General features: G+C 39.5%; 1 protein-coding gene across 1 annotated transcript; it reads right to left on the bottom strand.

The window, feature by feature from the left end:
• Nucleotides 1-4,114: 4,114 nt before the first annotated feature.
• LOC134835363 (mucin-3B) lies at nucleotides 4,115-14,460 on the bottom strand. The gene is made up of 5 exons (XM_063850240.1): nucleotides 14,451-14,460; nucleotides 12,820-12,870; nucleotides 8,721-12,320; nucleotides 4,967-8,585; nucleotides 4,115-4,778 (listed from the first exon to the last, which is right to left on the bottom strand). The coding sequence occupies exons 1-5, from the start codon at nucleotides 14,458-14,460 to the stop codon at nucleotides 4,115-4,117; spliced, it is 7,944 nt and encodes a 2,647-aa protein (XP_063706310.1).
• Nucleotides 14,461-15,178: the final 718 nt, after the last annotated feature.

Below are 15,178 nucleotides of genomic sequence, written 5' to 3'. Positions count from 1 at the left end.
TGTTGAGATTGTTGATTAAACATCGATGGATGAACAGGACCCACAATATTCGAATATTCCGTTGGAAGTTTTGCATCAATAACATGTCCTTGAACTCCTTGCGCCTGAACTTGCTGAGCTTCATGATCATTGCTTGGAACAATAATTGGCAATGGTGAAACACTAATTTCCAAATTGTCACCCGTAATATGAACATTACTATGATAATCTGGAATCTTCAAGTCTCCCCTAAATGGTGGCGGAGGACGTTCAGCAGGAAGTTGCTGTTCGAAAACAGGTTTCTCTGCGTGATTTTGGAAAATTGGTCCAATCGAATGCACATTATTTGATGATTGAGCATTTTCTTGTTGTACATTGTTTTGTGAATGCTCAGAATTTCCAAATACAGCACTGATACCCACTTGGGAGTTCAAATATGGTGGTGGGTCATCAATGTATTCGCCTTTCGTATGAGGTTCAATGGCACCGCCAAAAACTAACGCAGATGTACTTCCTTGTGGAATGAGAACACTTGCCACCTGGCTCGGTTGAATATTTACCAAAAGCGGTTGTCCGCGATGACTGTCAAGTATTTCCGGAAGATTGAATGAATCTGAGTGCGAATTGTGCGTGATGACATCATTTGAAAATGTTCCATGGTGAATTTCCTGGTGGTTCATTACACGAACGGGAGGCAAGTCGGTACTAAAGACCGCGGGAGCCTTTTGAATTTCAAAAACTTGACCATGATTTTTATTTATAAAGTCCAAATTTTGGTGATGGATCATTTGACTAGGATCTTGCTCACTTGTTTGGATGATTTCATTCTGATTCGATGGTAACGGGAGATTGTTTGGTAATTTCTGATTAGTTTGCTGTTGTTGCTGTTGATGATTTTGTTGCTGCAAGACAGCAGGCGGAGGTGGATGGAAAAGTTCATTGCCAAAATCATGAACGGGCTTTTGTTGCAAGCGTAATCCATGTGGTCTAGTCGGAAGTCGTTTAAATGGACTATTTCCCGGCATAATTAACGGTCTGGGATGCTCCTTATTTTTCAAATTCGGTCCTGGTGGATGTCGTTGCCCATTATTTGGTGACAAAATCGGAGGCCCTTGTTGGATTGGCGGCGGCAAATTTTGTTGTTGTTGATTTTGCGGTACATTTTGTGGCAATTTCTGATGATTTTGTTTTTGTTGGATGTCATTCAATGTTTGTTTTGTCATTGGTGGTGGAGGTCCGATGTAATTTTCATTTACGTTCGATCCTTGATGGTGCGAATCTTGATGTACGACATTCGACAATGGAATTGGAGTTGGAGACACATGTTCTATCGGCAATGGCGGTGGTTGCATACCGATCGGTACTTCGTTAATTCTACTATTGTAAGGAATTCGAGGACCAATCGCACCAGGTCTTCCCACAATGACATCGGCATTCGTGTTGATAATTTCTCCGGGTGATATGGGAATTCCTCCACCGATACCAGCAGCCGCAGAATGACTTTGACCAGCTAAAATATGATTCCGTTTCTCATCGTCGTCGATCCATCCATTTGGTGGCGGAATAAAGCCATTGTATGATGCTTGCTCCAAGATTTGTGTCTCAGAGTTTTCTAATTCAGTGCGTGTTGGACCTTTTTTGCCACCAACAGGGATGTAAATTGGAGAACGGTTTTGCGGATCAGTAACTGGAATGATTTCATTTTGTTGTTGTTGATGATGTTGTTGCTGAATTGCTTCTGGATGCGGTTTTGTTTCGTGCACATGCTTTACAATTAATGATTGACTTCCAGTTGAATCATTTTTTGTTCCGCCCAGAAAGTTATTTTGAATAATTCCGGCCATGGTGTTGATCAAAGGACTCAATGCTGAAAAGCGATCCATACTAAAGGAACCAAGAAGATCAGGCACAGCTCCCAACAAATCTGGCTTCGCTCCACTAGGTTTAACTTTGTTGATTTTCGTACTATTTTTGGAAACAATTTGAGCGACAGCGTTACTTGCAGCTGTTTCAAAGTCGTCCTTAACGGGCTTTTTCTTGTTCACAGAAGGAGATTTGATTGCATTTGAACTCAGTTTTGAAGACGAATCTGGCTTAGAAGTTGTTTTAACGGATGAGGGTTTAATAGGTTCGCTAGACAATGGAGTAGTGAAAGGTTGTCCTTGTTTCAAAATTGATGTGGGTTCAATATTCGACGTTTTTGTGCTCACTTTCTTAGTGGGCTTCACGACATTACTCACAGCGGTGATCTCAATCGTTTGTTTGTCAAGTAACGTAGCTAAAGTAGTAATTCCCGTATGATAAACGTCTTTCCTCAGTGATTTTTTCAACTTTTTCACCAACTCTTCCGGCAGCAATGTATTGGGAACTGTTTCTGTTTTCACATTTTCCACAACTTCTGTGTGAGAATTCACGACCGTTGACGAAACTTGTTGCTCGTTTTTGTGGAGAACAGTTGTAAAATACGTAAAAGTCGTCATATAAGTTTTGGTCGAGAAAATTTGAAACGGCAAATTTGTGACAACTTTTGTCTTTTTCTCCAACAATGAGTCGACCACATTCAGGGGTGTCATCGTCTTTTTCGGATACAAATACAATTTTTCCGTCACGACATCGGATGACGTCGAAACATTCGATCGTAAAATGGTTTTTCCATCTTCCATAATCGTATTGTAATACGTGTATGTCACAAAATACGTTTTCACTACATCTGTTGTCTGTATAAGTTCCGTTCCTTGAAGATCGTAACCACCAGAAATGAAAGGCAGTGTCATTCGGCCAGGAGGAAGAAATTCCGTTATCACGACTTGCGTCAAGACATCTGTTGAACTCAGTATTTTCGTTTCCGCGTCTTCGTTCAAGGTTTTTGTCAAGGAAACGGTGCTGAAATACGTGTTTGTGTCATACACGGGCGTTGCCTGCTCAGACGGCTGCAAAAGCGACAGGTAATCGTCGGGAGCGGTGATTGTATTCGTCACAGTGTGTCTCGATGTTACGACAATTGGCAAATCGCCGTCTAAAATGGTGTTCAAGTAGGTGTATGTCGTGTGGAATTCGCCAACTGCCAAATTTGGTGTCTGAAAAAACAATAAATTTTGAGATATTTAGTGACCGATTCGCAATGGAGAGTGAAATTTACAACTCACTTGTGATAATAAAATGCCCGCTGTTGGTGTAGGTATGATGTTAAACGCTGTATTACGTTCCTCGGTCGCGATATTCGATATCACCTTTTCACGACTTTCAACTTTAGTCTTGCCATCTTGCATGTACGTCGTTAGGTAAGTGAATGTCGTTAAGCATGTTTTTGTTACAAATTGATTTGGTATTAACGATGCTGATATTTCGTCCAGCTAAACGAGAAATGAAACATTATTTTAAAAAACGGAAAATTGAAACAAAAGTAAAATTTACCTCTGGCTCTGACGGCAGCATCATCAGAACGTTGTTCTTTAGTGTACTGGCAGCAAGTGTGTATGGCTTGTAAATACTACTCGGTAGTATTCGCAGGATGTTTGGGTCGCCTGGCAGCGTACTTTTGTCGCTGGCTACGATGACCTCCACTCCGTTTGACATGACACGCGTTGCTAAATTAAATCTAGCCTCATCAGTTTCAATTTGAGCAACAAGGGCATGATTAAAGCTTTTTCCCTGATTCTTAGCGACATGCTGCTGCGATGATGAGGTTATTTTGGCTGCAGAGCGAAAAGCAATATGAACGTTAATAAAATGTGATGGTAAATTTTTTTCAATATTTACAAAAAAAAAATTATCTTTTAAGATGATTACGACTAAAAACTCAGAAATATTTTTTTTCTAAATTTCTTTAAGAAAAACTGCTACTGATTTATGTATAGCGATAATTGTGATTTTTATGCATGATTGATATGATTAAAATTTTGGAATGGTGTGATGATTGGTGATTTCTTAAACTAATTTACAATAGAAACTAGAGAAGAGGAACTCACCTGTTCGACATTTAGGAAGGACGTGTGCTTGTTGGAAAGGTGATATTTTACACATAAGATTTAGAGGTTTTATACAAGTTGCACACATACAAACGTTGATGAACGTCAGGATGGAGGTTGTTGTTGATTGTTGTTAGGATTATCATTTTTGTTTGTGTGTGAATTATTTACACAGGAATTCTGGTCTTGAGTTGTTGTATTGGCGGAATTGTAATTGTCAACGAAATCGTTCTCGTTACAGTCAGTGTGGCGGGTCCTATGTGGTCCTTGACTGATGTGGATGACATCACGACACTTTCGCCGTCATTTACGCGCGTCACCACATACGTGTATGTTCGTTGTCGCGTCGTTGTTGTTGTCACGGTATCGAGAATGTGAGTTTCCGTGGTATAGATAATGGGAGTTGGAGGAGTTGTTGGGGTTGGGGAAAGGATATCTGATTCGTCATGCTCAGATTGCTCTTCAACTGGCCTCTCAAGGAGACGTTTTTTGGTTCGGAGAACCTTTCTAATGCGTTTCGTCGGAGAAATTGTAACTTTTTCCGGCAACGTCGAAGAAATATTTTCAGTTCGAGTCTTTTTTCTTGTTATAGCTATTCGTTTACGCGTCGGATTAATAACTAGAGTGCTCATTACTTGATCTACAAAACTATTACTGCTTGTTGTTGTCAAGAGTTTGGGCTTACGTTTAACTACTCTAAGGACCTTACGTCTAGGGATATTATCATGAGTATTTATTGGACTTTCTTTTTGTTGAGTATTTTCATCAATCTCGTCATCATAATCATCGTTGTCAGTTGTGCGTTTAAATCTATTGACATTGGTATCAAAGCTGTGTGCGTTATTTTTTGCGGGGGATTCGGGATTTGAGGGGGAAGTGCCATATATTTTCGAAACATTTTGTGCAGATGGAAGCTTAAAATTATTACTCTTAACATTTAAATTTTCCCCAGAATTTTGATGTTTCTCAAATGTTTCGACCATTGGCTGAACTGAGGTGCTTTCAGCATGGTCCCTTACCCTAAAAAATAACTAGTTGCTTGTTTTTTGTCATTACGCGATTCCGGGACGTAGTATTGGCTAAAGTCCCCTAAGACACTTTCAAGACTGGCGGTTTCAGAGTCATACAAACGTTGTTGCTCGTGACTTGGATCCAAGCTAATTTCATTTGTTCCAGCAAGATAGAACTCATCGATGTTGTTACTAGCTTCAGCTTGATAAATATCAACCAAATCGTCGATTTCGGTCTTTTTGTTCAATGTCGACAAGCGAGAAGGAACAACTTCGACGTAGTTTGCAGAACGTTTGCTCACGGCACTGTCTTCGCCTACAACGTATGTCGACAATACGGTGCTGAATTCTCCTGGACGTCTTCCGGAAACGTATAATGTTACAACACTTGTTTTGGGGGCAGCAACACTAACTGGTTTAAATTGTTCTTGTTTTTTATTTTCGTATTTCTTGAAATTCTTCAAGGGATTTACTTTGGGTTTCTCCACTGGCTTTTTCACTGCCAAATCGTCGTATGTGTCGTATTCGTCAACTTCTTTGCTGCGTGAGTTATCGTCACGAATACTTTGGATGTTATCGAATTGTTTTTCGTCTTGTTCCAAGCTCTCTTGTGTGTCGGGAATTTGGTTCAAAATTCCAGTTTCTTGAGACGCAAGAGGTTGTTGGATCTGAGGTGCTTGTTGAAGCAACAAAGGAAGCAACAAACTATTCAATTGTTGTTGTTGATTTTGAGCCGTTGCAGTTGGAGTCACAACGATCGTATCAGTAATGAACTCCGTAGCGGTGATTACATTTGTGGATGTCTCAACGATTGTCGTTAAAATTTGTTTTCCGTGGAAAGTCAATGGCAAAACGGTAGATGTTGCACTTGTTAATGTCGTTTCATACATAGTTGTGCGTACTTTGTATTCCGTCATTGGTGTGTTCGCAATTTGTGGTTGTGGTTGCTGTTGGAACGAAAGCAGAGGATTGATCGTTTGTTGTTGCTGCAATGGTAATCCAACGTTACCCAAGAGCAATTGAGACAATAAAATGTTAGCAAGTGGAGCATTTGCTGCCAAACCAACATTTTGTGTGGAAACTGTTGGATGAACGTCGTAAACTGTGCTTGGAATTATGTGAGAAAATGAAGTGCGACGTCCACGAATTGTTGTTGGTGTGAAAATAACACTCGAAGTTGGTGATTCAAACAACACAAATTGCGTAACTTCTGTCAAACCATTTCCATTAACTGCAGTCATGTCACTCGATAGCAAAGTCACAACTTTTCCCATTGGATCGGTGCTTGTGTAATATTGCTTTGGACCCAAAACCTCTACACTTGTTTTCTCAGTGATGATATTCTTGTATTCCGTATGTCCGTTATTCACAATTGGGATTTTCGTTTCGGTCGGAATGTGATGTGTTACTGTAATTGTTCCGTCATTTTGTGGAATGTATGGATCGACTTTGGGAGCACGTGTTCTCGAGGATGTTCGACGACCGCTTATTGTGGTACGAGGACGTTGGGTATTACGATTGTTCGTGTTTGAGTATTGGTTGTAGCGGGATGAAGAACGGGTCGAGGCACGTCTATTGGAACTGGACTGGATTGTTTGTGGACGGCGAAAGTTGGATGTACGGGAATTTGAATTGGAATTATCCCTTAATGTGAACTGTGATCGGCTTTGCGATGACGAGGCACTTGTGGGACGAATACGATTGTTGGTTTGTGGTTGTTGCGTTGATCGGGAACGAAATCGAGATTGTGTGGTACGAGAAGTGGCCTTTGGAGGAGCTTCTGTTTCATCATCGTAGTAGTAATCGACTGTTTGAACCTTGGGCTTTCTTTGTGCTTGATAACGAGATTGATAGCGTGTTCCGTAGTCAACCTGTCTCTTGCTGCGACGACGTAATCCAGAAAATGGGCGAATGTTAGGTGTATTTGAGACAGCTTTAGCTGGTTCAGGCTTTGCTTGTTCAACTACTTGCTCTTCGATATTCGAGCCTTCTTGATCTGTGTCGTCATGGAAGTCATTTTCAGTGTCATCAGCTTCCTCGTTTTCGTTTTCTTGTTCTTCTGGCTCGGTTGGTTTTGGAGCTTGTGTAGTTCTCAATAAGCTACGTGGCGGGAATAAGTTACTTCCAGCGGGTCGTGGACGATTTCCGATTGGAGCAATTGGCAAAGGTGATGGTCGTGAGAAAGCACGTGCTTTAGGACGAGCAGTAGTCGTCGTTGTTGTGGTTGTAGTTCTCTGAGATGTACGTGTCAATGGATTACGGCGAGTAGAAATAGCAGCTGCTGGACGAGATGTTGGTCCATTGCCGGCAGCTGTTCCTGGAGCACGCGAAATCGGAGGTCGTCGGAAGTTAAGCAATGGATTTCCGCGACGTCTTGAGTTTTCTGTCGTTGTAACAACTTCTTCTTCAACACTTTCATCTGTAGCTGTTTGTGTGACCTCGTGTGTGATCACATCAGGGGATTCTGTAAAGTCATTTGGCGTTGTTGTGATTCCAGCAGTGCTTGGGGATGTTCCTTGTAAACTAGCAGTTGGTCGAATACGGTTGAAACGAGAGTTACCAGCGAAACCGGCGGAACTCAAATTAATTCTAGGTTGCACAGATGAGCTGCGCAATCCACCACGACGTGAACTGGCCAAATTATTAACAGTTGGTTGGATGCGGTTGACAGAAGATGTGGGACGAACACGAGATGATGATGCCAAGCCACCGCCAAGAGACGCTGTTGCGCTAATTCTTCCGGGACGAGAGAACCGACGACTACTGGAATTGGCGCCACTTGCAACTGAAGCAGCAGATGAGCTTTGGATGGCATTATTTAGTGCCGAACTTGAGCGACGACCGCCGAAGCGATTGCGTGAAGAGCTTTCTGCCTTAACGGTTGGCGTTGCCGTGATTGTTGGTGTGATATCAGATCGTGTGATTGTTTGGGCACTTGTAGCACCACCACGGTTCTTCTTGGCAGGATTAAATGTTGGTCGTGGGCGAGAAGCGAAGGGACGAATAACTGGAGTGAAAGATGGTTTCTTTGGTGTGTATGACAACCGTGATTTGCCACTTCCTTCTTCATCGTCATCTTCATCTTCGTCGTGGTCTTCATTTTCGGAGTCGTCATGTGCATCGCTGATTGATCCCGCAAGCACAGCAGGAGTTGGACTGATACTCGATTTAGCAGCATCTAATCCAACAGTTGCTGTTGGCTCAATACTCAATCCATTGACGTTCGATGGTTCAACTGTTTTCTCAATAACAAAGCTTGATGTACTTTCGATGATTTGCGCATACTTTTCATCAATATACGTTCCAATGACTTTCGATTGATAGAACGTAGTTGTGCGATTGGCGACAATTGTTCCGTCATATAAACGAACCAATCCAGTCTTACGATTTCCAGGTGTAACTTCTGTTTCTGATGTCTTGAGTGCCTTTTTGACTTCGTCAACTTGAACTTTAGACGAGCTCTCTACAACTTGTGTATATGTGTCATCAATAACAGTACCAATTGTCTTCGTTGTGTAAAGGATTGAGCTAATTCCATCGGCATCGACAATCTTTCCTTCATTCAAGTACAAAACTCCAGTTGGTTTCAAAGGATCTTGAACAGGAGAGAATGGTACAACTTTGGCAGCTGATTCAGTTGCATCAGAATCACCATTACTGGGGAAGACGTAGGCTGGTGCAATGTTCTTTTCACTCTTTTCATTACTGTCGATCAAGTTATTGTTGCTGTTCTTGTTCAAATCGATTGCACGTGACGTTGGACGAACCTCCAAGACTGGAGTTGGCGTCACAATGTTTGTGATTGTCTCGAAACGGCTGTTCAAAACTGTTTCATCACCAACATACGATGTTGTGAAGTAAGTGTATGTTGTATAGTATGTAGTGGGTTCAATGGAAGCTGCTGTGCTAGATACCTTTTTGTCTGCATCTTCTGAGCTTGATCCTTCAGATGCTTGAACAGTTTGGAGCTCATTTGCGGGAACAACAACTGATGTGGCATCAATTTTATCGGTAGATGAACTATCAAACTTAACAACGGCAGTTGGATTCACTACATTTGAGATGGTTTCTTCTCGACTTGTGGTTGTTGTTGATCCATCCTTGAACAGTGTGGTCCAATAAGTGAATGTTGTGTAGTATGTAATTGGAGCACTGTCATCACTCAATTGCAATGTTTGTGTCGGATTCAATGTTTCAGTTACGATATTTGTGATGGTTTCCAAGCGACTTTCAATCTTGCTTGTGCTGGCACTTGGATTAAACAAAGTTGTAAAGTAAGTAAATGTAGTATAGCTGGTTTGTAACAACAATTGCGGCGATGGCAAAACCTCCTCATTGTTACTTTCTGAACTTTCTTGATCGATTCTGTCAATGAATTGTTTGCCACCTAGAGAGCTGCTGCTCTTGACGTCAGTCACCATCGTTACAACATCATCTGATTGCTCACTGCTTGTTGGATTACGAACCATTGTACTGTATTTTGGTTGAACAATTTCATTATCAATTTTATTGTCATCATCCAAACGGTCTTCTTCATTAGCTTTCTTAGGTTCTTCAGGTTTCTTTTCGTCTTTAACAATTGATTGCTCGTCGCTCGATGAGTCAAGAACATCATTATCTTTCTTTTGAACATATTCAGTAGCATCAACAATTTCCGAAGGTTTCGCTGTTGGCGTTACATCATTGTTCAAGATATTGGTAAACACTTCTGTGCGACTTGAGATTTCTGTCTCACCATCGACGAAAACGGTTGTAAAGTAGGTGTAAGTTGTGAAAAGTGTTTTTGGTCCTGCTGTTTCGAGATAATATTTCTCATCCAATGCTGGAGTAGCAGATAACAATCCTTGTTCGACCAACAATTGATTGATACCAATCAAATCGCTTTCAGGAATATTGAAAGTCGTTGTAGGACGACCAACGCCAACATCTGTAGCGGTATTTGGATGAATCAATTCTTTGCCTGACTTTGTTGGTTGAATTGCTGATGCAGTTTTGTCCACTGCCATATCGTTAATCAATGCAATCAAGTCGGAGTTCTCATTGGGGTCGAGAGTTTGTGTAATAACATTTGTCACAACTTCTTTGCGACTTGACACGGATGTCGTCTGATCGACAAAGAATGTTGTAAGATATGTGTATGTAGTGTACAATGTCTTGTAGATGACGTCAATTTCTTCGTCGCTGTCATAATCTTCGGTTTCTTCATCTTCCTCATCCTTCTTTTCTGGTTTTTCCGTTGTGATTTTCAAGGGCTCCTCAGTCACATGCATTTTTGTTGTGACAATTTCAGTTGTTCCCTTGATGTCATTCGACAATGTAGTATCTTTTTCTTCTTCTTCGTTGCTTTCAGTTGTGCTAATTGCTTCAGTAACATCTTCAGCAGTTGTCGATGTACTTTCTGTCGAATCATCTTCTGTGGTTGTTGCTTTCAATGTTGTTGTTTCATCTGCAACTGAAGCAGCGGCTTCTGTCACAACGTTTGTAGCTTCAATGCATTGTGAAGCGTAATGCACAGAAGTACTGACTTTAGCGTTCGACTTAATTGAAGTACTGGTTGAGTCGGGATTTGTATCGTCGGGAATGAAGAAAGTTGTAAGATATGTCAATGTCTTGAAAACTGTGCTGGGAATGATTTCAACGTCATCCTTGCAACCCAAAGCTTCCTTAGCCTTGATTTTACGCAAAGCTTTCTCAACTTCCGCTTCTCTTAAAAGTTCTTCAGCCGACTTTTCTGTTGTCACATCTAATGTAGTTGGGAAAGTTGTTCCCTTTTCAGTGGTTGTCTTTTCGTCAGCTTCAGTCGTTGTTTCTGGTTTTTCTGTGAGACCTTCTGTAACGGACTTATTTTCTGTCGTTGTCTCAACTTTGTCAGTAGTTTCTTGTTGTTTTTCAGTTGTTGTTTCCGCCTTTTCGGAAGCCTTGGCAGTTGTAACAACTTCAGTTGGTTGAATGGCAAATGGATCGTCGTCGAAGAAGATTGTTGTAACTCCAGTTTGAATGACTTTCTCCGGCGTTTCTGATGATTTTTCTACCTTTGCTTGAAGTGAAGCCAAAGCTTTCAAAATGTCTTCGTTCGATGGTTTCGACAAAGTTGGTTTGTCAGCAACTGGAGCAACTTCTGAAGGTTCAATTTGTTCAGGCGTGACGTTAAATACTTTTGGAGTCGTATTTTCATTCGTTGTAATCTCTTCTTCGTCCATGGTGGGTGTCGTTGTGTCATATTTCGAAACATCTTGTTCACGTGAGAGAACATTAAGTTTCTTGACCAACTCTTCTTCGGAACTTTCAGTGCTTTCTGATGTTGTATAGGGATTTGTGGTTGTGTCGTAATCTTCTTCGTCTTCCATTTCTTTGCTGTCGCGACTTGGCGTTACCGGTTCAACGACAAAGGTTGGGATTTTCGTTTGCATGACGACGTCGTTTTTGGGCACAGTTTCAGTAACCATTTCGCGTTCGTGCGAAACAAAAGTCTTCGTTGAAGTAACGACAGACTCTTGTAACGTGGCTTCACCTCTAATGGAAGTAGCTTGACCGCCAGTTGCTGGGGCAGCAGTGCTTGGAGAGAAAACAATCATTGTATCGCCGACGATTGTCGTGAAATCAGCAAAACCGTAATACGTGACAGTACTCAAGTGTTTCAAATCTTGCTCTGGAACACCGCCACGGAAGAGGACTTTAGCAATACGATCGGACTTAGTTGTTGGCGAATTGCGTTCTGTCACAATTTCGTCATCAGCAGTAAAGGCACTCGGGGCAAAGACATTTGAGACGGTAAATGTGGGCAAATTTGAATCAGGAATAACTTTCTTCGGCGAAATTATTTCTTCGACTTTGGCGGAGTTACTTTCAGAACTCACAAGTGATTCTGACGGGGATTCGCGACGCGGTGCAACCTGAGCTTGACTTTCGGGAAGGAGTTCGTGTTGTCCGATTGTCACAACATTTCGTTCGAGCTCTTTTGCCTGACGATTGGCAACGAAAGCATCGTAGTTGTGACGCGACGGATACACGACGAAAGGATTATTGGGAGAAATGTAGTCTGTGTTCTTAATGAATTGTCCATTCCATTGGTCTTTTTGGTCAACGGGCGTAATTTCATTGTACTGATGATACTGTAGGGCGGGAATTTTGGTCGCGCCATTGTCGTGGTCATATAATACACGTGACGTTGTCGCAAGTAGTTGGGCGTAAAGTCCATTTTCGAGAGTGGTGCCCACCACTTGGGTCGCGTATTCCGTCGTGACACCCTCCTGGATGAAGGTACGTGCGGTGGATTTCAAAAGTCCAACTTCCGGTTTTATGTTGAAGAATTTTCCATGGGCAGCTCGGTCTTTTGTATCCACTAGCAAGACAGTGGTTACATCTGTACAAGTCGGAAGGGTAGAAAGGATTATTTGTACATTTTTTTTTTACATCGGGTTGATTTTTTTTTTAATGGTAGAACGTTGGGAAATTTGGTAAAGTGAGAGCAAAAAATTTTAAAAACAACAACATGTTTGTTCAGGAAAGTGTCAAAAGCATCTAATTACACATAAAAAACATAAAACTTGAAATTTAATTAGTTTTATAAAAGAAGAAAAGAGAAAAAAAAGAAAAGTTTTGTTAGAAATTTCATTAAAAGTCATTAAAAATTATAGGAAATTATAGAAGAATATTCAATGTACAATAAAAAAAATATGTTTTTCTAGGTATAAAAAAGTTGTCGCATTAGTATGCAGTTCGCGAAGAAAAATATTTGCGCAAGACAAGAAGAATAAGTAAGAAGAAAGAATTGAACGCGGTTGAACCAACTCCTCAAGATGTCGTTGAACCCTTTTTACACAACGTTTTTGCATCTATTTATATTTCAAACGCAGACTTACCTTGATCACTTAATCTTAACGTAGGTGTGGGCCTTACATCACTATCTGATTCTGCAATTAAAAAGAAAGCAAAAAAAAATGTGATCAATCAAAACTATCACAGAAAAAAAAACGCGCGAGAAACAATGCAGCCAGATAAAAGTTACGTCCATCCTGCTTTTAAATATTACACATTAAAAGTTGTCGATAATATTTTTTTATGGAGTCAAGATGCTAATTTGCCACTAAAATGTGAATAAAAACAAAAACATATAAAAATAAATTTCACTTTCGAAGAAATTTTGAGCCGCATTTTTGAGGGGAGCAACTCGCATGAGATAGTAATGGGAGATAAATTCAATAATGAATTTGTAAAAGCATTAATTATCACATATTAAGATGATAATTTATGGAGAAGAGACGACAACATTATACACCAGTCAGTTAAATATGTTGATTAGTGCTTTGAAAAATGAGTCTCGATAGAAATTTTTCTATGTTTATGGACATGTAAATTTACTTTAGGAAGTAATCAAATTAGAGATTTACAAAGCAAAAAATTTAATTTTGTGACGTCAAAAATATTTTGAGACTAAAATATGCCTTCAGAGGCTAAAAATATTGCGCAAGAGTAGTACAGCCTAAAGAACTGAAGAAAGAAACCTACGTCACTACTTGATTGACTTGTTAATTAATGCTGCGTTGTAAATTTCCGTCTTACTTTGTTTTAAAATTAACTCCAACTCCCGTTAACATCGCCATGCATCTATTTTTATGACTCATTCTTACAAACTTTGTAACGTAACTTTTGTTGGTAAGTGCATAGGAGTGGAATTTACTTTAAATTTATGTGACAGATGCTTTTCTCGTTGCAAAATCTATTGTTGAGTCACTCCGTTTCGAGCTTTTCTGATCAAAATAAATCCTCATCTCTGACAGAAAATCACGATTTGTGATCTTTCACGACGACGCCACTCTTTTTTGCATTCCACTGCCATTCACTCATTAATATGCCACACCACATATGCACGATGAGCAACATAAATGTATGCAATTATGATAATCACCCACATTTAAAGCGCATACAGTGTGCGCTGCCGCTTGGACCATCAAATCTTCATTCTTGCATATTTTGCTTTATTTTATTCCTGTGTACACGCAGCGCGCAATTTTATAAAGTACAAAGTATGCCAGTGAATTGCCTCAAGCAAAAGTAAAACTAGGTACGAAGCGAATTTACTCTTACTTCTTCTTCGTGCTCATCGTTCGCTGTACGAGCTACGTGCAAAGACAAGAATTACAGGTAGATGTTGTTGATGATGATGTGAGAAACGATTGTAATGACCTCAAATTTTTCGCAAGTACTCCACTTTTTAATCGATTCTTTTTTTATCTCACTTTTATGTTTTAATCAAAAAAAAATCCGAACTTTAGATGAGAAAAATCAGTCATAAGTCACAACAAAACGCATGAAACGCTTGACATGTTTTTTCGCCGTTATTCGCTACAAACAAGTAAATCACTTTATTGAGGAAAGAGAAAATGATGTGTAAAGAGGTGTGATTGCATGATGGTTGGTGTCAATTAGTTGGTGCATGAGAATGAGCAAAAAAAAAGTGATGAAAGTGTTTCGTTGTGTGAAGAAATTTTACGACTAGACATTGTAATGTCTTGGAATTTTACAAGTTTTTTTGTCATTTCAATTTCGGAGTGAAAGTTGGATTTTCTTATCAGAATTTGACTGAGAATTTTTTTTTTTTGAGTGGTAAAATATTCAGCTCACAAATTTTTTTGTATGAAATTATTATTTTTTTATGAGGAGTTGAATGTTCGGATAATGTTGATTCATGTCACGGAGTTTTGCAAAAAAAATTCTTGTTAGTTTATTTTTTATGGATTATCCCGTAAAAATACAAATTTAATTATGTCAATCACCTTTCGAGAGTGAATGAACAAGGTTTTAGTTGTGAATTATTGGCTTCGATTTGACGATTTAAATGATCCGTGAATTTGAAGAAAAATTTGATTTTGAATATCTTGAAAGGTTTAATCATACTTTGATTTTTATAGTAAAATAATATTCAAGAATATAGTAAATCAACTAAAAATAGTACAAAATTTTAAATCATATGAATTCTTTTAAAATTTTTATTTAGGCCGCTCCAAATGAAAATCAAAAATAAAGTCCAAAATTTTTGAAAATAAAATGGGGGGGGCAAAATAAAAAAAAAATTTGAAATACTACTTATTTTCATACAAAATGACAAAATTTTAGCAATTTTTGATCGTTGATCAACATTTTTGTTGTTTTCTAATAATCTTCTTTGAAATTTTCAAATTAAAAATTGATTTTAGATCATTTTAAGTTAAAAATTGAAAA

This window comes from Culicoides brevitarsis, chromosome 3 (assembly GCF_036172545.1).
Source record: "Culicoides brevitarsis isolate CSIRO-B50_1 chromosome 3, AGI_CSIRO_Cbre_v1, whole genome shotgun sequence".
NCBI lineage: Eukaryota > Metazoa > Arthropoda > Insecta > Diptera > Ceratopogonidae > Culicoides > Culicoides brevitarsis.
This window is presented reverse-complemented; position numbering and strand designations above follow the sequence as displayed.